At 43.5% G+C, this 20,762-nt stretch overlaps 1 protein-coding gene across 10 annotated transcripts in view; it reads left to right on the top strand.

Moving 5' to 3' along the window:
- Nucleotides 1–20,762, top strand: part of ABLIM2 (actin binding LIM protein family member 2) — a 918,768-nt gene that overhangs the window by 692,296 nt on the left and 205,710 nt on the right. For 9 of the 10 annotated variants that reach the window (XM_085642477.1, XM_085642469.1, XM_085642471.1 and 6 more), the window contains 3 exons: nucleotides 5,801–5,839; nucleotides 6,079–6,131; nucleotides 20,342–20,483. In XM_085642477.1, coding sequence (XP_085498603.1) covers nucleotides 5,801–5,839; nucleotides 6,079–6,131; nucleotides 20,342–20,483 — 234 coding nt within the window. The remainder of the gene's footprint in view (nucleotides 1–5,800; nucleotides 5,840–6,078; nucleotides 6,132–20,341; nucleotides 20,484–20,762) is intronic. The other variant, XM_085642474.1, reaches the window with a different exon arrangement.

The raw sequence follows: 20,762 nt of genomic DNA, 5'->3' as shown, positions 1-20,762 counted from the left end.
AGTATTCTAGTATCTTGGTCTCTTCCAGGGTGGGGTAGGGCTTCTCACCCCCTCCTGGACAAGACAACGAGAAGACAGGCTCTCTTTCTAAAATGTTAGTTTTGCCATCCCCCACTGTAATGTACAGTACTTAAATGAGATACTCCAAGAGAACTGATTTAACTGATTGTCCTCCATACTTTGTTAATCAGTGTGGGTGCGATTGTGCCATTTCTTTAATTTATTACATTATAGACTCCATGTTTGAAGAACCAAGGTTTGCTTACAATTTAGTGACAGTAATTAATCTCTGTGAAGAGAACCACGTGCTGCCTCGGGGTAATCAGGGCCGGTTCTAGGATGTTTGGGGCCCTGGGCAGGAAGGGAGTGTGTGAGGCCCCTCTAAATTGCAGAGACGTGACGCATTCAGGGCTGTTTCCATCTGAATAGATGCCCCTGCTCCTGAAGCTGCACCCCCCCCCCCCCCCCCTCTCCTCTCAGTCACCTTCAAACACCTCTTCACAGCTCATCAAGGGCGGAAGGTGTGAAGCCAAGGTTGCCATCACGCTGCGCCTCTCCAATGCTGCTGGGGATCTGAGCTTTGGTGCTGCATCCGAGTCTGTTACACCCCACCTCAGCAGCATCGGAGTCAAGGGAGGTGGGTGGAAGCTGTGCCGGCTTTAGGGTGATGCGACCGGTGCCCGGTTAAAATTACGGACAAATGGCGTCCGTTAAAGAATCCTTAACGGACAACGGACAGACGGACGAAATTACGGACTGTCCGTGAAATTTACGGACGGTTGGTCACCCTAAGAGTAACCTGTGATCCACCGCATTTGAGGTTTTCTAAAGTTCCTGGCTTGGTAAATTCCAGTGCAGTACATGCTTGGAAGCAGTGTGGCAGCCACTGGACCAAGCAGCATGCAGATATAATGAATTGACTCACCCGCATGTGTCCCAGCTTTCATCTAGCATGCGTTTGTCTATGGGTGTGTTCAGGGGCCGGTGTTGGTGGGTGTTTGTAATTCTGTGTGTGATAGCAGTCTCTTTCTGTTGGGGAATAATCTATAGGTGAGATTTGTACATATAGGTATCAGAACTACTACCTGTTTGGGAAGCCATCTTTCTCTAGGTCTGTCTATGTGGATGTATCTATGTGGGGTCTGCACCTATAGGATATGCTTGTGGGTGAAGCTGTGTGTTTGGGATTGGTCTGTGAATGTCAAGGACTCTATGCATTTGTTTTCTTTCGGCAAGATGATTATGTGTCTGGTGGTCCCTGTGTGTAAAATAATGTGTGTGCAGATCTCTGTGTTTGAATGTGCATGTAAGCCTGTCTTTGTGTGTGGTTCTTGTATTTATTTGTATGGGTCGTTGAAGTTGCATGTGTTGATATGAGGATGGATTCGTTTTCTGTTTGGATATCTGTCTATGTTGGTCTATGTGTTGCGGGGCTTGTGGGAGCATGGGTGCATGGTGGTGTGTGTTTGGTCCCTTTGTTTGGAGGATCATTTTTATGTGTGTGGAAAATGTATTGTGTGTCCGAGGTCAGTGTGGCAGCGGTCTTTACATGTGGTGGCATCTCAGTGTAGCTGTGGGTGCAAGTGTTTATGTATCAGAGATTAAGCATGTTTGTGTACTTGCCTGCGGATGGTTAGTGTGTGCATAGTGATCATCATTGTTTAGTCTGTCACTGTTGTAATCTATAACTACTGGAGTCATTATTTGCACACACTACCGCCAATGCTTTATTAATATTTCTAATTCTTTCTGCTACATTTATTATCTCAAGTACGGCCTATTTTTTTAGCATGTTGCCATGAATGGTCGTTATTTCAGATATTGCCTCATACATTTTTTTCTAATCCTGAAAATTGTTTCATTTTTTAAAAGAAGTCGCCTTATATGGTCATTATTTTACATGCTGCCTGCTGTGGGTTTTGAATATTGCTCATCCTCTGATACTTTCTTCATACCTAATCTTGTCAAATAATCTCATTGTTGCTAACTCATCCCCATATGGTCATTATCTCAAAGTTTGAATATGGTCACATTTTAAATCCTGCCTTTTAATGTTACTAATTTTAATGGTTCTTGATATTGTCATGCCATTGTTTGAGAAAGTGTTTTAACGACAGAATGGGGACTGCCTCTGATTCCTAATTCTGAAATCCATGCTCTAGACTGAGTAGTGTTTTTACAAGAAGATTTCTCCTGAATTCCCAACCAAGACAGGCATAGCCATGGGGCACATACAGTAACTGTACCATGTCACAATTCAAGTTGAACACGTGACAGGTGAGGAGAAGAGAGATGTTCACATGCTGCATGAGGGGTAGGGAGTGAATGGAAGGCGAAGGGTACAGATTACGCTGTGACATGCTAGTGAATTAAGAAGCGTATTTATGAGAGGTTTAAGGCATGTTTGCGCCACTCAACATGGTACATGCATGAAGCAAACCTCTACGACAGATTTATGAAGCCACGCAAAGCCACTTTGCGTGGCTCTGAGTAGCTTCATAAATCTGGATTAAGGCAACCCATGCAAATCACTGCGTTGCCATACTCTGCCCTGGCTAGGGGTTCCATGAGCATTGTGGTGGGTGTTCCCATGCAACTCCCATGGATTGTGACGCATTCCCAGATTTACAAGGACTTGTAAACCTGGGAATGCGCCAAAATTTTACTTGTCTTTATTTCTCCTCGTTTTTTCCTCTGTCTATGTATGATTCAGAATACAGCACACATAGAAATAGGAAAAGCCTCTCAATTGTTTTTGTGCAGGAAGAAAGAACAAAACGATACTGCCTACAACACAGGCATCCTTGGGTGCCCGCATTGGTGCTAGGCTGCCAAAACGGCGCAAGGGAAGAGCACAGGAATGCGCTGTGTTGGATAGATATGGCACATTCCTGCCTTTCTCCTGTGATGCAGACCATGTGCCACAATTTTCATAAATATGTCCCTGAGTACCAGCAAAAATCCTTACACATGCCACTCGGGAGGAGCAGGTGTGTGTGCGTACATGCATGAGTGTGTGTGTGTGCATACATGCATGAGTGTGTGTGTGTACGTGTGTGTGCGTATATATACGCATGTTGTAAAAACTGTGCCATGCACCTAGGCCCCCAAAAGCCAGCTAAAAAGACAGACATGAACATGCACTGTAGTGGCAACAAGGTTGCCGGTGCAACTCAGATGAAGAAGGATGCATGGCAAAGGAAAATATATCAGTCAGGATCAGTTATACAGTACAACTCATGAGGTAGAAATGCATATCAAACAGGAATACAGTATCGTCAGGTAATTTTGTGCATAGCATATGCAGTATATCTTGGTTGGCATCAATGCTGTAAAATTAGGTTGTTTGAAGGGGTTGCTCAGCTGATAAAAAAGGCGCAATGCCTTTAAGTTGTGGGGGTTTGTTCCAGAGTCTGGGTGCCTGTACAGAGAACGCTCATTGACAGAGTAGTCCAACTTCATGGCATTGAAAGCCGAAAAGATGAAATGGTATGTTTACATTGGGTGCAGTCTAAAATTGGTAGCCAATGAGATTTTCTCATTATGGAGGAATGTGGTCAAGTTTCTTTTGGCCCATGATCTGTGATTTCATTGAACACACGCCAAAGTGACAACTCATAGGCTGGCAAGCAGAGCTGGGGACAATCACCTGAGTGCTTGCGCAGAAATCACCAGCAGGGATGTATGACTTGAAATTATGAAGAACAATGAATGATACTAGCCAGATTGTGTCTTTTTGCTTACACAGCATGGTCTTTAAAGGTGAGCAAGTGCTGTGTGTGCTCATGCACAGGTCTAGTGACTTGTGCTTTCAGTGGCAGATTGGATGAGGAGTTTGGGAGAGTTAGGAATGATGTCTTCATTTATTCACAGTGCTTCGAAATTACTCTAAAGCCCTTCCAGGCTCTCCAGTGTGATGTAGAATAAGGCACACAGAGTGGATATTCAACAGTGACAGTGGAAGGGCCGTAGCGCTCAAGAGCGATGGACAGCAAATCTGTTTGTCCGCACTGGAATATGCCACTGTGCCCATTATTTTTGCATTGGTACAGCATTTATCAGGAAGGGAGCAGAAAAGAAGGTGCATTTAAGCCTTGCATGTCTGTCAGTGTTCCAGCTATGAATGTGCAACATAATACCTGCATCAGACATATGCTTCAACATTACTATTGCGAGAAGAACACAGTGGTAACACACATGCCAAATGCTGCAGCTCGTCCATCAAATATGGACAGGCAGATTGTATGTTGTGGTCAGATGCGTAGAAGTTCATACCCATTACAAGACACTGCTGGCTCGTTGAGTAAGAGGCTATCCCATTTATTGTGCATGATTGGTTGAGTGAGGGTTTATAGTCTGGCCTCTGTGGGAGTGTTGGGTGGTGTGCATGGATTCGGAAGGGAGCTCTCTTGATACTACGGTTAGCGTGTGGTTGCACTGTTGATACAGAGACATGTGTATAACGTGTAGATCCATGGATTCAGATGAAAGAATCTCTCAAAAGCAAAACTCTCCAGGTTCTGGTACTTGTAGTTTACATTCTTCCCAATAAACCAAGTACCAGAGCAGGAGGGTAAAAACTGGACTAGAAAATGCATCTTCCTGTGGCATTGGACCACTGGAGATCTCTGCAGAAGCAAAGAAAAGGGATCACAAATGGGGCAACACCAGTTAGGAGTTCATTGTCCTCTCAATAACAGATGTGTACACATCCCATCCGTTGATACTCATAGTCGCCCACACGTCTCATACAACAAGTGTGCACAATTCACTCCCTCCTTCCATTATTGGAGCCCCCTTCCTGAAACTACCATGAAGTGCCCTTGTTGCACCCTGTCCATAGTAGGTCTTACGTGTACATAGATCTGCAGGATATGGGCAGAGTATCAAGGTCTGAGGCATGGTCATTGGATGCCATCCTCCGGCTGCACCTCGTTGCCTTACATTACACTTGTGTTATATGTTATCATCCCCTCCGAAGCTGCTCATCTGGCCCGTGACACTCTTTCACACCACAGCTAATGACTGCATGCCTAGCAATACTAATAGGTGTGGGATGTGCAAAGATGTATGAGTTAGGAAAGGTTTTTCTGTTTTCCACAGCTCTGAAAATTGGCCAATAGAGAGACGGGCACAGTGACTGAGCGTGCAGTGTCATGTATTTATATCAAATATGCACCTTTGTTTCTCAATGCCTCTCGAAGGACAGTCTTACATGTTTAATGTGGAAAATAGATAATTTATCCTAATCTGCACCAATTTCCCAAATATAAATTATATGCTGAGACAATGTGTCCTCTTCTGGAGACCTCCTCAAAAAACATAGGCGTACTTCTTATTAGTCATATAAATATTTCATAAATCATTGGCATCTATTCAAATAACAGCAAGAGAATCAACAATACAGAGGACCATTTGAATCCACCTCTTTGCAATTCGATTGGTTTGTGCCAAAAAGTATCAGTTTAAAAAATCATTGAAGACAAAATACAAACAAATTAAAAAATAAACTTTAAAAATAAATATTCTATGAATACAAATACATAAACAGCACATCTGTACTCAAACCTATTTTAAAACAAAAATATCATCACCTTGTGGGCAAGTTGTTCAAGTAGTTTATAATGTTAGCATGACAAAAGGATAACTTTCTGCAGATTTATAGTCTAAGAATCAACAAAGCAAATTTGAACATATGATTTGAATATCTGCATCTGCTTGTTTGTGTAAACTTTACCCATTTATACATGTATCCTTTTTTTCTTTTAATCATTCTCTGTCTGTTTCATTGTATCTCCAGATGATTCGTACTGTCATGTCTTATCTTCAACCCTACCATGTAAGTTTGAAAACACTCTTCTGTCCCTTGTATTTCATTCCCATCTCCTGTTGAACTGTGTGCATACCATGAGTTATCAGTTCATCAAAAGGATTCTGAACACAGGACAAGGAGAAAAGGAGGGGCAATGTGTGCCAAGCACCAGTAAACTGGGCTGGACTTATGAACACATATTTTATAGCAGCATATTAATATCATAAATAGCAACTAATTGTTTTTCAAATTACTTCATATTTTAGCGTCCAGAAGGTCTGAAGGAGATGAGAGGCAGTTTGAGCAAGATGGTCGAAAGGTAAAATGGTTTCCAACATTTTATGGCCATGTATCTAGGTTTATGGTGCTTTTCCGAATAAATGTAGAGGCCTGCGTTACTTTTACAATGAAAATAAGTTGCAACACATAGCTGTCTCTTTTATTAGTCCATGAGAATGGGATCTACCTGGGTTTATGTATAGCAGATGAAATAAGGAAGACAAAGCCATTTTGTTCCTGCAATTTTGATGTTTCATGTGTCAACTTATATGTTCACGAGCTGCAGCGAAAAACAAGGGAGATAGCTATGTCTTCTCTTCTCTTCTGAAATGTTTTTTTTTTACTTCTCTTCTGACATATTCTCTTTACCCACCTTTTGTATTTCTCTATAGCCCTCTCCCCAATGTGTATCCTGCTCTGCTGTGCATTGCTCCTAGATCCTGTTGTTATTTAATTCATTTTTTAACTACACAAACTTACACATTGTCCATAGAAAGATGGATGTCAAATTTCCCCTATAAATGCACAATATATATCAACAATTTAAACCCAAACATGGATCCACCAAGTAAACCTGGTCTATACTATAGACCTGGTAACTTGCTCTTAATTTAAACACATTAATTATTCTACATTATCAACAACTGATTCCCAAAAAGAAACCCCAATAACCTATATTATTATGAAGTACATTTCACTTGTCAACGTGCATGTTTTGCATCAAGGTCAACCTTATTTTTTAATTTAGAGTTATATATTTGCTTACAATAGTACCCTTATTCTAACACAACCTTACAGAAATTTAAAATTCTATTACCTCGCCATTTCCTACTACATTTTAAAATAATATAACATGTATCTTTTATGGTTATTTTTAATATCCGAATAAAGATTATTTTGGATATAATTTTTTGGGGGGCATATCCTGCACCTTAGACATTTCCCACAACGTATACAATTATTCATTCTTAATATGCATAAAAATTTGCCCCAAGTGTACGCAATTGTTCAGACGTAGACTGGGTTGGTCGACCACACATGTAGTGCTGGACCCTGAGGGAAGGTATATCATTCTAAGGTGTTCCCTGATGACAACTAAAATCACCCTAGTGGCCCAAATGTGAATGATCCACAATTCTTTCTTACTGTATGGGCTAAGATAGCAGCACACGATTATTTTTTTTTGGGGGGGGGACTTCAATGTCACTCTCAACAATAACTGGGACAGAGTTGGTGCTTCTCGTAACAAAACACACCTCAAGGCAATATCACAATTAAATACCATTATATTTGAGCACGGTCCTATAGACATCTGGCGTAGCAGAAATCCAACCATGAGGGAGGGAACTTGCATCACATCATATCATAACGCATGGTCAAGGATAGACTATTGGTTACTGACGAGCGATGTTGCGTCATGGACCATAGACACACTTCATATCGCACGCACACTATCCGACCACGCCCCAGTGCTGCTGCACTGGAAAATACAACAAACTTCACCCCGCGCATTCAGTTGGCGTCTGCCACCACAGGCACTCCGGGATACCGTATTCAGAGAAGAGATTAGAATGAACATTACACATTACTTTTCCACTAATGAAGGCTCGGTTGACTCCGCCTCGACCTTGTGGGAGGCGTTCAAGGTAGTGATCCGAGGGGTGTGCATTTCCAAGCAATCAGGGGTGTTACATTCTATTCATTCTACCATTGCAAAACTAGAGCAAGAGATTAAGACTGCGGAACAATTGTACTTCCAATCTGGGGAACCTGGGCATCTGGCCACCATAAGGGGGAAAATCTCAGACTTTGAGGAAGAGGCAGATAGGGAAACCCATTTCTTAGGGTAACATTCAAGAGGGCGCAGTTATGGGGAAGGCGACAGGCCTGGTAAATCTCTTGCCAATGCACTCAGATAATGCACTTCCCCTTCTTTTATAGCCGAGCTATTGGATGATTAGGCTTCCCCAATCAGAGGCCAAGAGGATACACATAAGTATCTCACTAAATACTACTCCTCCTTATATACGGCAATGCAGAATGCATCACATCCAGACCTTGGTGAATACTTAGAATCATTTGAGCTGCTCTGGTTAAGTGACTCCCACAGAGAGTATCTGGATGAGCCATTTTCGATAGAAGACATTACACAAGTTATTAACAGCCTATCGGGTGAAAAAGCGCCTGGACTGCATGGCCTGACCACCACATTTTATAAGACCTATGCGGAGGAGCTGGCACCTAGACTGCTGGATGTGTACCAGGAATCGCTTGAGATAGGAATCCTTCCATCGACTATGCACAAGGCGGCTATCATTTCCCTTTTAAAACTTGATAAGGCAGCTAATTTATGTGACTCATACAGACAACTGTCCTTAATTAATGTAGACGTAAAGATCCTAGTCAAACTCATAACTAACAGACTTCAGTCGCTATTACCATTCATAGCCAGGCCTGATCAATCGGGATTCATGCCGGGCAGGTCAACAGCCCACAATTTGCGCACGTTCTTCGCCATGGTGCACCAGGTTGACCCCCTCTTACCAACTTTGTCAAACTAAAAGTCTGCTATATACAAAACCCACAGCCCGACTTAGAGCAAGCAATCTAATATCGGAACCATTCTACATCATTCGCGGAACCAGGCAGGGATGCCCGCTTTCGCCACTGCTGTTCGCAGTGGCGATGGAGCCCCTAGAGGCCAGAATTCACCAACACCACACCACACGAGGTCTAGGGTTCACTGACAGGAGTCTTATAAAATCAATGTATGCAGATGACATAACATTATATATCCGTAAACCAGATGAAAACCTCAACCCTGTGTTGAGAGAGGTACTCCGCTATGAAGGGATGTCCGACATACAGATTAACTGGTCAAAATCCTCAATTTTGCCGCTGACTGATGCCCCGCTGGAAACCGACCTGGAATTCCCGCTTAAATGGGCTGATGGAGCTGTTAAGTACCTAGGGGTGTGGTTAAGCAGAGACTTGCAGGAAATATGGCAAATGAATTTTGGTGAGTTACTGGACTGGTTGGATCGTAAGTCGAAATTCTGGGCTGCCCTGCCTCTGTCACTTGCTTGCAGAATCGCTATCACCAAGATGATAGTACTGCCTACATTTTTATACTTGTTTGTTAATATACCCATACCCTTGACCAAGGCCTTTTTTAACTCCTTATGCTCTATGGTGATAGCCTTAGTTTGGGCCAGTAAACAGCCTTGCATGAGCTGGGAACTGCTAACGCGCCCGCTGTCTGGGGGTGGATTGGGGGCACCCGATTTCGAACTTTGCACACTGTATGCGCTGGCCTAATTCTTAATTTTTGTATACATCCCATTGCATTTCAGCCGCATGTGGCCATTGAAACAGATACAGCTGATTACACCCCTCTACACGTAGCTGTCTATAAACCAAATCATAGAGTGGTAAATGAATAAATACAGTTGAGACCCTCAGATGGGCCTGGGACGGTTTAAGGAAACGAGTGGGGACATCATTGCTCTACGCGCCCTCCACTCCAGTTGCACACCACCCTCATTTTCCCTTCCTTAACCACTTCTGTGCTCAGGACGGCTCCCGGCCGTCATGAGTCACGGTAGTCGTGTGCTCATGACGGCCGGGAGCCGTCCGGCCGTTGCCGCTCCGCCCACGCGCGGCTAATTCCCCGCCTGTGCGGGCGAATTAATCAGTGGGCGGAGTTTGGACGGCTCCCGGCCGTCATGAGCACACGCCCACCGTGATTCATGACGGCCGGGAGCCGTCCTGAGTACCTGGGCGCCATGCCCAGCCCCGCCCCCCTCGCACCGCGGCAGAATTTGCCGCACGTGGAAGGGGTTAATGATAAGGGTTCCATAACGCGAGCACGCAGCATGGGCATTTCCACATTAGGGGACCTATATCCGCATGACACATTTTTAGATCAGCCACAACAACAGGGAGACGAACCGGTGCCACTCCTGAATCTATTCCTATATTTTCAGCTCCGTGCTGCCTGTAAGAAATTGCATCCAGCTTTCCCAGCCCCCCCAGATGTGATGAATCCTCTAGAACATCTATGAACCACACCCTCACCTCGCAGATTAATTACCAGACTGTATACCATCACGCAAACAAACACCCCTTGGGTTGCCCCCAAGGCACTAACACAATGGAGAGTTGACTTGGAAGGACTGTCCACGGACGAACAATGGGTATTTTGCTGCTCACAGCTGAGATATCTATACCCGAATTACAAGCTGAGACTGATTCACTTCAAATTCATACATAGGATGTACCGCACCCCCTTGCAGTTACAGAAAATGGGGTTACTTCCTGATTCGCACTGCTGGGGAAAAAAAGTGTACGCAATTGTTATGAATTATATGCAATATTTTGTTGTATACTGAATGTAATGCGATCATTTTTAATATTTCAAGTCAAGATTGTTACCCCTCACTTTAATGAGCCAGTAATCTCCAATTATTTAGTGACCCTTCCTCTTCTATCCTACGACCCGCATTCAATTTTCTCAACGTCCTGCAATGCAGATTAGGACCTTCATCAAGGTATTGTGTGTTTTTTACTAAATAATTCCGCTTGGACATAATTCAGTTGACTTAGTGACCCCTGTGTCACCTCACCTGGGCTCTTTACATTGGCTACTGGTAAAAAAAAGAATTCTGTTTAAATCTTTAATCATGGCTCATCATGCCTTGTTTAGGACTGGCCTGCCCTATCTATTTCAGAGGCTCTGTTTTTATACTCCGGCCGGAGCTTCACGCTATTCCCAGTCCTTGCTTGGCTGTAATTCCAAGGATAGGACTAGTTAGGAGGGGTGAACGCTCATTCTCCTATCTTGTGGAGAAGGCCTAGAATCAACTTCCATTCGCACTTCACTGTCTTAACTCTGAGTCCACCTATAGAAAAAAACTGAAAACCTAGTAATTCGCCCTGGATTAATCTTCCACTTCCTGCCAGTAATCAGCGCTGGGACGGTCCTGGGAGCATCTGTGCGCTCTCTAAAATTATTTTCATTCATTCTTTCAAATAAGAGTCCTATCATGGAAATCCAAGCCTTTCAATTAAATTCGGATTATTTCTGTTTATCCCATCTTGAACTAGCATGCGGTGGAGTGGGCTCCAGTTTTGTTTTTAGTATATCACTAGACCGCCTGAAAAGCATGGTACTGAGGTCAGTGGCATGAATTCATATGAACCATCCCAGCTGCTGTAGATCATTCTATATATTTAATACATTTAAATAAATTAAATTGTTCATTATTTGAACCATGGTCTTTTGAAGTGACCATGGGTTTTAGAAGTATAGGTACCTTTACTTTTTACTTTTGATACATTTTTCTAAAATGAAAAGCTTTATTTTTTCGATTCTGTAGGTCATAAAGGAAAAATAGAATCCCTGCATGTTCGAATACACTCTGAGCCACAGCATTTTTTAAGTGTGATTTAAATTAAACTGATCCAAATATCTTTTGGCAAGAATAACTAGCTGCTTTTTGGTTTTTTTAATTTGGAAGTACAATTATTTTTTCATTCTCCTCTCTGCAATGAACCTGAAAGAGCAAGACACTAATCGGCACACATAGAAAGAGGAAAAGCCTCTCAGGATTGTTTTTGTGTAGGAAGGTGCCCCTTCACAAGGAGGCAGGGCTTTCTTATAGTATAAAGTACATGGGCAGTGATGGCACAGAGGACGGTATTGTGCTGTAGTTCCTTATGATTGGTACATTCTCTGGTACATTTTCCTTCTACTTCTAGAGTCGCTTGTCTACTCCCACTGTGTCCATACATAGTCTTAAATTGGAGCCACTTTCTCCTCATGGCTCTTCCTGTCAAGACATCGGAGTAGACAGTGGTTCTAATATCTCATGTTTAGAAGATACAACGATTAAGAGTCCTAGTGTTCCCATCACAGCACACCCAGTTAAAGAAAGATGACATTAAATCCCATCTACAACTTGAGGATGAAACCCAGTAGTTTGTTTTCTTCTGTGTGCGTTCCCACAACTGGATTTGTTTATGCATTAGCTATTGGGTGAATTTGAGTGGGGAGACATCCAGGATTTCAAGATTAAGTGGCAGCGGTTGGCACCCTCTAGGTTGTACCACAGACCGGGATTCTTGATGTATGTTTGGCTACAGAGTCAGTCCCACCGCACACTATAGGTGGCTATTGTTAGTCTTGCCAGGGATGACCAATGTGTCTGACTACAACATTTATGAGCGTGCATAAGTGTGCACATATCTGTTTTTATTAAGCGACAAGTTGTGAATCACATTAGGATTCTGGCAATATTGTTTAGGGATAGTTTTGGTCCTGACGAAGGCCACCTGTCCTATAATGGCTAATCCGGATGGTCATAACTTGTAGACCAGATCAGTGACACAGGCCATAATCAGCCTCTGGCATCCTCTAACAGTAACAATCAGTAATACTTTGTTTCTAATCTTTTTAGGGTGATTCGTAATAAATTTAGATACCTGGATTATATCCTAGAAAATTTTATATATGTATATACCCATCTCTACAATTTCAAGAGCTCCTTGAACCAAGTCGAGCCAACCCAGATGGGCCATTATTCTGAGTGAGCGACGTGATTATGCCTGTCACGTAATATCTGTGGATTAGAGTCATTTTATAAACAAATAAGGTTTTTCTAGCATGTTCAGAGAATTGGCCACCTTCTATCGTACCTTATCCTTTTTTGATCAGGATGGCATGTGAACACAACTGGGTTGTATATTCTGTTGAATGAATGTTGGTTCTGATAGAGGATAGTTTGATAACGTCTTATTCTACTGTCTTTACATGGTTTATCCCATACCATATTTGTTGTACTCTCCGTCTTCCATTTTATTCACCACATTATCATCCTCAAATGATCTCCTTCCCTGTTTGCAGGTGCTCTGAGTCTCATCCTTCTCTTATTTGGCAGGTGCATTATCCTTTTTTGACAATCACATTTATCTGTGATGTTATGGTCATAGGTGGACAGCAATCTGGAGGTGCCATAGTGACTCAATGCTGTCAGGGACACGCTGCATCCGTAGGATTTTATGGCTCGTGCAGTACATTCACCGGATGACCATGTCTCTAGTTCCCTCTTCTCTTCTACCACCTGTCCCTTCAATATGACTTCCTCAGTTGTGTTCTTCTCTAGCTGCTGAGCAGTCAATGGCTTTGTTAGACCATTTCTTGTCTACACTCTACTTTGACATTCGCTAAGTGCACAAACATTCTCAGTGAAGGCACCAACTCAACCCCCTGGTCTTTCTAAGAGTTGAGACCCCTCCCCACTGGCGCCTATGTCCTTTGTGCCCTCACTTGCTTTCTTGTTTGTTTAATACATTTATTACATTTGTGTGTCACTGTTTGGTCCAACTATAAAATATACTCGCTGTAGTTGGGGTATAATTAATTTCATTACTGCATACAGTAACTCCCTTCTTCCTTAGGCTCTTATTTGACAAGAGCATGTGGCCTAATGGCTAGAGTGGTCGACCACGAAGCTTGGGAACCGGGTTTGAGACTCAGCAGGGACGATCAACATTCCTTCATTCTGGGCAAATCACTCAATCTCCCCGTCCCTAATAATAAATGTATTCATCTGTACTGCAACTGGTGCTCATGTACAGCACTCCGATACCTTCGGGTCGAGTTTGCGCTATATAAAACTCCCTAAATACTGACCTCTGTTTCAGCATTTCATTCTAGAAGGTACGTTTTAACTACAACACTGCAAACAGTTATAGGCAAAGGAAAAGAAAAACAAGCAACCATGGCGCTGCATCAGTGTGTAGTATCACCATCGGCTGGCTCAGAAGACGTGGGCAGGTCTAATAGAGGAGAACTATTTTGGTGCTGTCTGTGTTGGGCTGTATTGTGCTTGCCCTGCCTCCAAATCTGCCTTCCAGCATCAGGGTGGTGCAGCCGGGCACGGAGGGCATCATTGTGAACAACAATGCTGGTGCTTTGGGTCTAGCTTCCGAGGCCAGGTGAGATTTGCTGGAGTGTGATCTGTATTGAAGTGGGCTGAATTGGCAGTGGCATGTGCAATTAAAATATGTCTATCTTTTGGTCCGCTGGAATGGTTTAGCGATGCTTAAATCTCAACATGATCAGAGTGCTGTTTCCAAAAGTGGTAAATCTTCACTCCTATGAATATTAGTTGTGTGCTCATGGCCAGGGCCGGACTGGGAACCAAAACCAGCCCTGGGAAAGTGCTCGGCTGGCCCGGCTTGGGGGTGCCGCCGAGCTCTTTGCCAGGGCCGGTTTTCGGCCGATTTTGTTACAGGGCCAATGGCCCACCGGGGGATTGCCCGGTGCCTGCTACGGCCAGTCTGGCCCTACTCATGGCCTGTGCGTTCTTAGATTGGGTTGTGTGCCTCAACAGTACCGGCCCGAGCTGCCGTCTTTGGAACTTGGACACCAGGTTCGAGTCTCAGTGTCGGCTCAACATCCTGATATTCTGGGTGAATCACATAATCTCACAATGCCTAAAAAAACCTTTTTAAAATTAATATGTCCTTGTTTAATGTATCAAGTGCTCTAGTACTTTCAGGTCGAGTTTGTGCAATATAAATCTGCATAAAAATAAAAAATCACATAGATTTAAAAAAATGCTAAAATACAGAGTTGCGTTACAGAAATATTGTGACCAGTAAAAGACAGGTGGCAATCAAAATATGATAAAAACATGTACTATAGATGTGAGGCATTGGGTTGTTGGTTGAGAGGGATGTGAGCCCTTCTCAAGCAACAGCCACAGTACTTGCCATGGTGAAACACAAAAGTCACTAAATTAACCTGTGGTTAAAAGATGTCCAGTTTAACTTAGAGGCAATAATCAAAGTATTTATGCAGCAGATAAACAGTAATAAAGTGAAAACACAATGCAATGCTATTCTCACACCACTTTAGAAAAATAGAGTAAAATGTAATAAATAAATTGACACAAAAATAACAAAAATCCAGTCAGAAGTAATGTGATATGCAATTTTGAAGATTTAAACAAAAGTAGCACCAAAAGGTGCAAAGCGCCAACTGAGGGGATCTAGTCGCACTGGATCAAGACAAGACACAAGTTCAGGCTGACCACAATGTAGCACAGGCACAGCACCAGGTTTAGTCCTCTGAGGATTGACCTTATGTTCTTGGTGCACGGCCTGCACGGCGTAGCTTTGGGGGTCTTCGTACTGGATTTGGTGCAACCTTCATTTAAGCTGGTACCCCACTTTTATCCCCACTTCCAAGGGTCCAGGACTGGCACCACATGGAGGGTTAGAACGCACCCAGACTGGGTCCAGGTGCAGGTTCACCATGGTGGGAGCCTTTCCTGTACTTGAGGCTCTGATCAGGAGGCCAGCAAACTAACCCTTGGAGACTTTGATAGCCCTGCGTGCAAGCAGAAAAGCAGGTCTCAAGCAGCACAGCAGTCCACTGAGGGCATAAGGCAGGCTTCAGGCAGCAGGGTAGCTCTCTTAGTGCAGCAGGTCAGTCCTCTGAATTACACAGCAGGCCACATACAGTTGACCAATCTCCTGAGAGTCCATCCGCAGGTCCAGAAGTGAACTGAAGAATTGGTCTGAGGGTCCTAAATTTATATCTGGTGCCCCCTTTGAAGTGGGGGAAGCTTCTGGAGCCTCCCCCGTCCCCACAGAAGTGTCTGGAATTTCTTGCCTTCCTACTTTGGTCCCAGGATGTCTAGGACATAATGGCCTAGCGTGAAGCCCTTTGTGAGTGTGCAGAGGAAGCCCCCTTGAAGTGAAAGTGAGGTGGGTGACAGCTTCACAGACTACTATGCCTAGATGGCTTATCCTGCTACCATCCAGTATCTCTATTGTGTGGCTGTCTGGGAGAAATACACACAGGTCAACTGCCACTCACAGTAATCATGTGACCCAGGAGCAGGCTGCAGGCACTGAATGGTTAGGTTGAGAACATGGCAACTTTCCAAAAGTGCAAAAAGAACAATTGATGGACAGAATGCTGAACAATGTCATACATTCACCCCACTACAGACATCTGTGCCTAAATCCATCGTTTTTTTGCTCCCCAGGCCAATCCAGTTTGAACCCAGCCATATGCAAATTAGTCTTGACCCTGTGCCCAATGGGAACAGTCCAGCCCCAACTGCCAGGCCAGGTCTTCCGTGGACTGGAAACAAGCATCCTAGGACCGGTTTCAAGATTTCACCCCTCATCAGCCAGGAAAGATTGACTCCAGTGGCATGGAGAGCACGGGACCCACATCTGGGCATACACGTCCAACTCGGGGTGACAAATGCAAAAAGAACAATTGATGGAGAGAATGCAGAACAATGTCATACATTCACCCCAGTACAGAGATCTAGGCCTAAATCCATCAATTGTTTGCTCCCCATGCCATTCCAGTTTGAACCCAGCCATATGCAAATCAGTCTAGAGGCTGCGCCCAATGGGATCAGTCCAGCTCGAACTGCCAGGCCAGGTCCTCCATGGACTGTAAACAAGCATCCTAGGACTGGTTTCGGGGTTTCACCCCATATCAACCAGGATAGCTTGACTCCAGTGGCATGGAGAGCACTGGACCCACGTCTGGGCATACCCGTCCCACTCGGTGTGACAAATGCAAAAAGAACAATTGATGGACAAAATGCAGAACATTCACCCCAGTACAGAGATCTGGGCCTAAGTCCATCGTTTTTTTGCTCCCCATGCAAATTCAGTTTGAACTCAGCCATATGCAAATTAGTCTTGAACCTGCGCCCAATGGGAACAGTCCAGCCGGAACTTCCTGGCCAGGTCCTCCCTGGACTTGAAACAAGCATCCTAGGACCTCTTTTGGGGTTTCACTCCTCATCAGCCAGGATAGCTTTCTAAAAGTGACATATTTGGAATTGTGACTTAAAATCTAACATTGTAGCATTAAAGAGGGTTTTAGATTAAAGGTAATTAGGTAACCCAATGTTATCCAACGGGACGGGTAGGCCTTGCAGTGGTGAAAAATTAATATAAGCGATTTTCACTACCATGACATGTAAAACTTAAAAGTAAATGACCAACCTTTTGGATGCACTGCACCCTGCCTTATAGACTGTCGAGGGCCTTCCTTAGGGGTGACTCGTGTATTAAAAAGAAAAGTTTAGATCAGGAAAAAAGTTTAGGTTGCCAGGTCGACATGGAAGTTTAAAACTGCATACATAGTCTGCAATGGCAGGCCTGAGACATGTTTTTAAAAGCTACTTAAGTGGATGGCACAATCAGTAATGTAAGCCCACTAGTATCATTTATTTTACAGGCCCTGGGTACTTGTAGTATCATTTTACTCGGTACTTACAAGTAAATTAAATCTGCCTATTGGGTGTAAGGTAATTTTACAGTGTCTGAAGTAGAGAGCACAGGGACTTTAGCACTGGTTAGCATTGGTAAAGTGGGCAGAGTCCTTAGGCCACCAACAACTAATCCTAGCTAAAACAGGAGGGGTGAAGACAAAATGTTTGGGGGTGACTGCAGAGAGAGCCAAGAATAGGTGTGGGAGTGTCACTTTCAGTACCGCATGTTTTACCATAGACCCTGAATTCTGGGGAATTACCGCACTTCCAGAATGTGAGAACATATTCTGGAGCGTGGTATTGTAACGAGGGCTTGCATATGAGGGTAATTTCGGTTTTACAATGTAACATGTAAAGCTTTTACTTTAATCATCAGTCGAAATCACAAATTGTATAAAATAACAACATTTCTGCCTGTTCACCCACATTTCTTTTGTTTTACTCTCATTAAAAAGTTCAATCAAGTTCGCATTTCTGGGCCATAATTGGTAACACATTTTGCAACTATTCCAGAGGTCTCCTAAGCGGACAAGGTCAAAAAAACAAAAACTAAAGTTCCTTTCTAGAGCCTAAAGCTGTATTCGCCCATAATGAATGTTTCATAAGAAGCGGAATGACATCCAAAACCATGAATGATATACTGCCTAATCCTTTAAGTTCACAGCTGTCTCACATGATCCTCACATGATCAATTGAGATCGCCCATTGTAATCCTAGGGAAATGGATGTGATTATAGTTTCATATAAAACTTAGGTTAGCCCTTGTGTGGAGTGGCTGGGGATATTATCCTCTCACAGTTTCAACCAGAGCCAGATTCTTTCAATGACTGCATCTCACTCCAAGCCAAGAGGTTCAGTTTAGGTGAGTCGTGTATCTTCAGGTTAAACACTGTGCACTGACTCCCCTCGCTTCATTTCATTGTCTTTGTTACCTAAATGAAGAATGGTGATCATGCATTAGGCACACACCACCAAGGTCTCCTTGTTAGATGACATATAAAGAGAAAACAGTGATATTCAGGCACATATTCTATGGCGTGTTTGCTCTTATTTATGTTTAAAACATATCACAAACATTCATGGGCTGAAGCAGAAAGAAAGAACTATTTCTAGAGAAACTTCAAGTAATAAGGCCATTGTTTGGCTAAAATACTTTCTTAATTAGAAGTAGTCACCATGTTTGCTAACTTTTGACAGGCTGTATTTTTGCAAGGAGCTTGATTCTGGGCAAATGTACACATTAAGCTGTAACTATTTGGGATGAAGCACATTTGAAAGGGCACTTGTAGAAAAGAGTGTTGCGAGTAGGATTTCCTTACACAGAGAAAAGCAGGCATTATATTTTGCTAGGAAGAAAACTAAACCCCCACAATAAACTGGTATTCCAAATAGACCTGCCTTTCTCAGCAGATACAGCGCCTGGATCTGGGTTAAAGAGCATCACATGAAGGTCTGTGTGGCATCAGGAAAGCTGCAACCCTGTACCTTTTGCCAGAGTAGGCCGTTGCAATGGAGTACCCTCTCCGCCAAACTCTAAATCAGTCTCATGTATCCCAGATGCCCTGCGTCCTGCCTTCTCCATTCCTCTGCTATGCCACTTGATTCATCCCGCAATCACTTAGGTGGAATTCAATGTCTTAATGGCCTATGAAGTCAGAGGCTAGCGAGCCTGAGGGCAAAGAGGGAATACCAAAAACTCATTCAGCAGTAGGCGTCACTGAAATGTCAGAAACATCGAGTGGTTGATTCACATACATGGAGTTAAGCAAGCCACATACATAACTTCTGCTCCCAGAAACCAGATACCTCTGCTGTCACTCATTAACCGCATGCTTTCCTTTGACCCTGTACAGCACTCTGCTGCATTTTGGTTAGGTTACACAAATTCCACATACTTACATACATACAGACCTTAGATGATACCTAAGGCGGGACTTCTAGCAGCATGCAAGGTAAATGATGATGCCCAGGAGTGGCAGCCTTTGTGTTTCCCCATTATTTGAGTGACAAAGGGGAAAATAACTGGCAGTCTCATGTATCATGGGACTACCGGCTCCAGTGTATAGAACAGGGTGATGACAATGTCCACCTAGGGCAAAGTTGGGCTTTATCATTCTTCTCAATGGGCAACATTTCCAGACTTCACCTGACTAGCACTGCAAAATAAAAAGAGGGTGGTACCTCTTAGATAAAGTCTAGTTGGTCCCACTTCTTATTGAGTATTTCAGTTCATAAATGTGGATTATAAATTGCAAAAACCAAGGTGAGCGCAAGTGTAGGACCTTGTCAGTATCTTTGGTCAATAGTTGCCCCAAATTACTCAAGACTGAGAAGCGTTGTTCTAGTTCTTCGAATTCCATGTTATAAAATGCGTGCTTTCACATCACAAGGTCTTTTATTAGTCTATCACACCTCTCCCCACCAAGATTTGTCTTCCTATCAGGCATGTCTTAACTTTACCTCTGATAGCCAGCAACTGATGAATAGTTCCATCCTCCTGTGTCATCCTTGGGATGATCCTGGTCTACTGGCGCATGACCCAACTTGGAGCCTGTAGAGCTGATTTCTTCCAGTGTCCAAAATTGTAATGTGATCTGCAAATATATAATGGAAAGTATCGACTACACAGAGTATTGCCTCAATCGCAGGTGTCTCCTACCCCATCACAGTCTGGTTTCTACTAGAGGTGCTCCTGCTGCAACAGCGCTCTGCTACTCTTAGGAATAGCATTAGCGCCACAGCAACTACCTACCATGATTTAAGTAAGACATTGTAACTCAGGGTGGGCAACTTGCCTTTACTCCTCGTCAAGTGCCGGTGGGTCCAATTCTATATCAACGAACCTCTGAAATTGATGGGTAGACAATTGTAATAAGATGGAGACCTCTTTCCAGAGCTACATTGTAAAATGCCTCTTCTTGTTTCCCTGGTTCAGGTGAAGACGAGTTGGGTGATCCTCAAGGGAGAGATGGAAGCCCGCACCAATGCCACAGAGGTGGATTCGCAGTCGCTGACTCAGAGCCCCGGGACTCAAAGAGAAGCTTCGCAGCGAGTTCAGGGGGACCCCTACTATTCACGTAAGCTTTCCTTTGTACAATGACCAGAGAGATGCAGTCATGGAAGGGCCTATGAGCACTGAAGAGGTTAAAGCAAGTAGGAGCGAAGATGTCACTAGAGACGCTAGATTTCTGAGCGTAGTTTCACCTGTTATTGTCGTGCAAACCATCACAACTGCTTTACCAAATCAAGACAGAAATCATCAAAACCATTTCAGAAATATTGGCTTCATTCAGTAAACCTGAGTTGGCCTATTCAGGATTACAGGTAAGGCAAAAACACCACACTTTTTCTCTAAA

This window comes from Triturus cristatus, chromosome 2_2, assembly GCF_964204655.1.
Source record: "Triturus cristatus chromosome 2_2, aTriCri1.1, whole genome shotgun sequence".
In the NCBI taxonomy this organism is placed as follows: domain Eukaryota; kingdom Metazoa; phylum Chordata; class Amphibia; order Caudata; family Salamandridae; genus Triturus; species Triturus cristatus.
The sequence above is the reverse complement of the archived record's forward strand: the minus strand, read 5'-3'. Positions and strand labels throughout refer to the sequence as shown.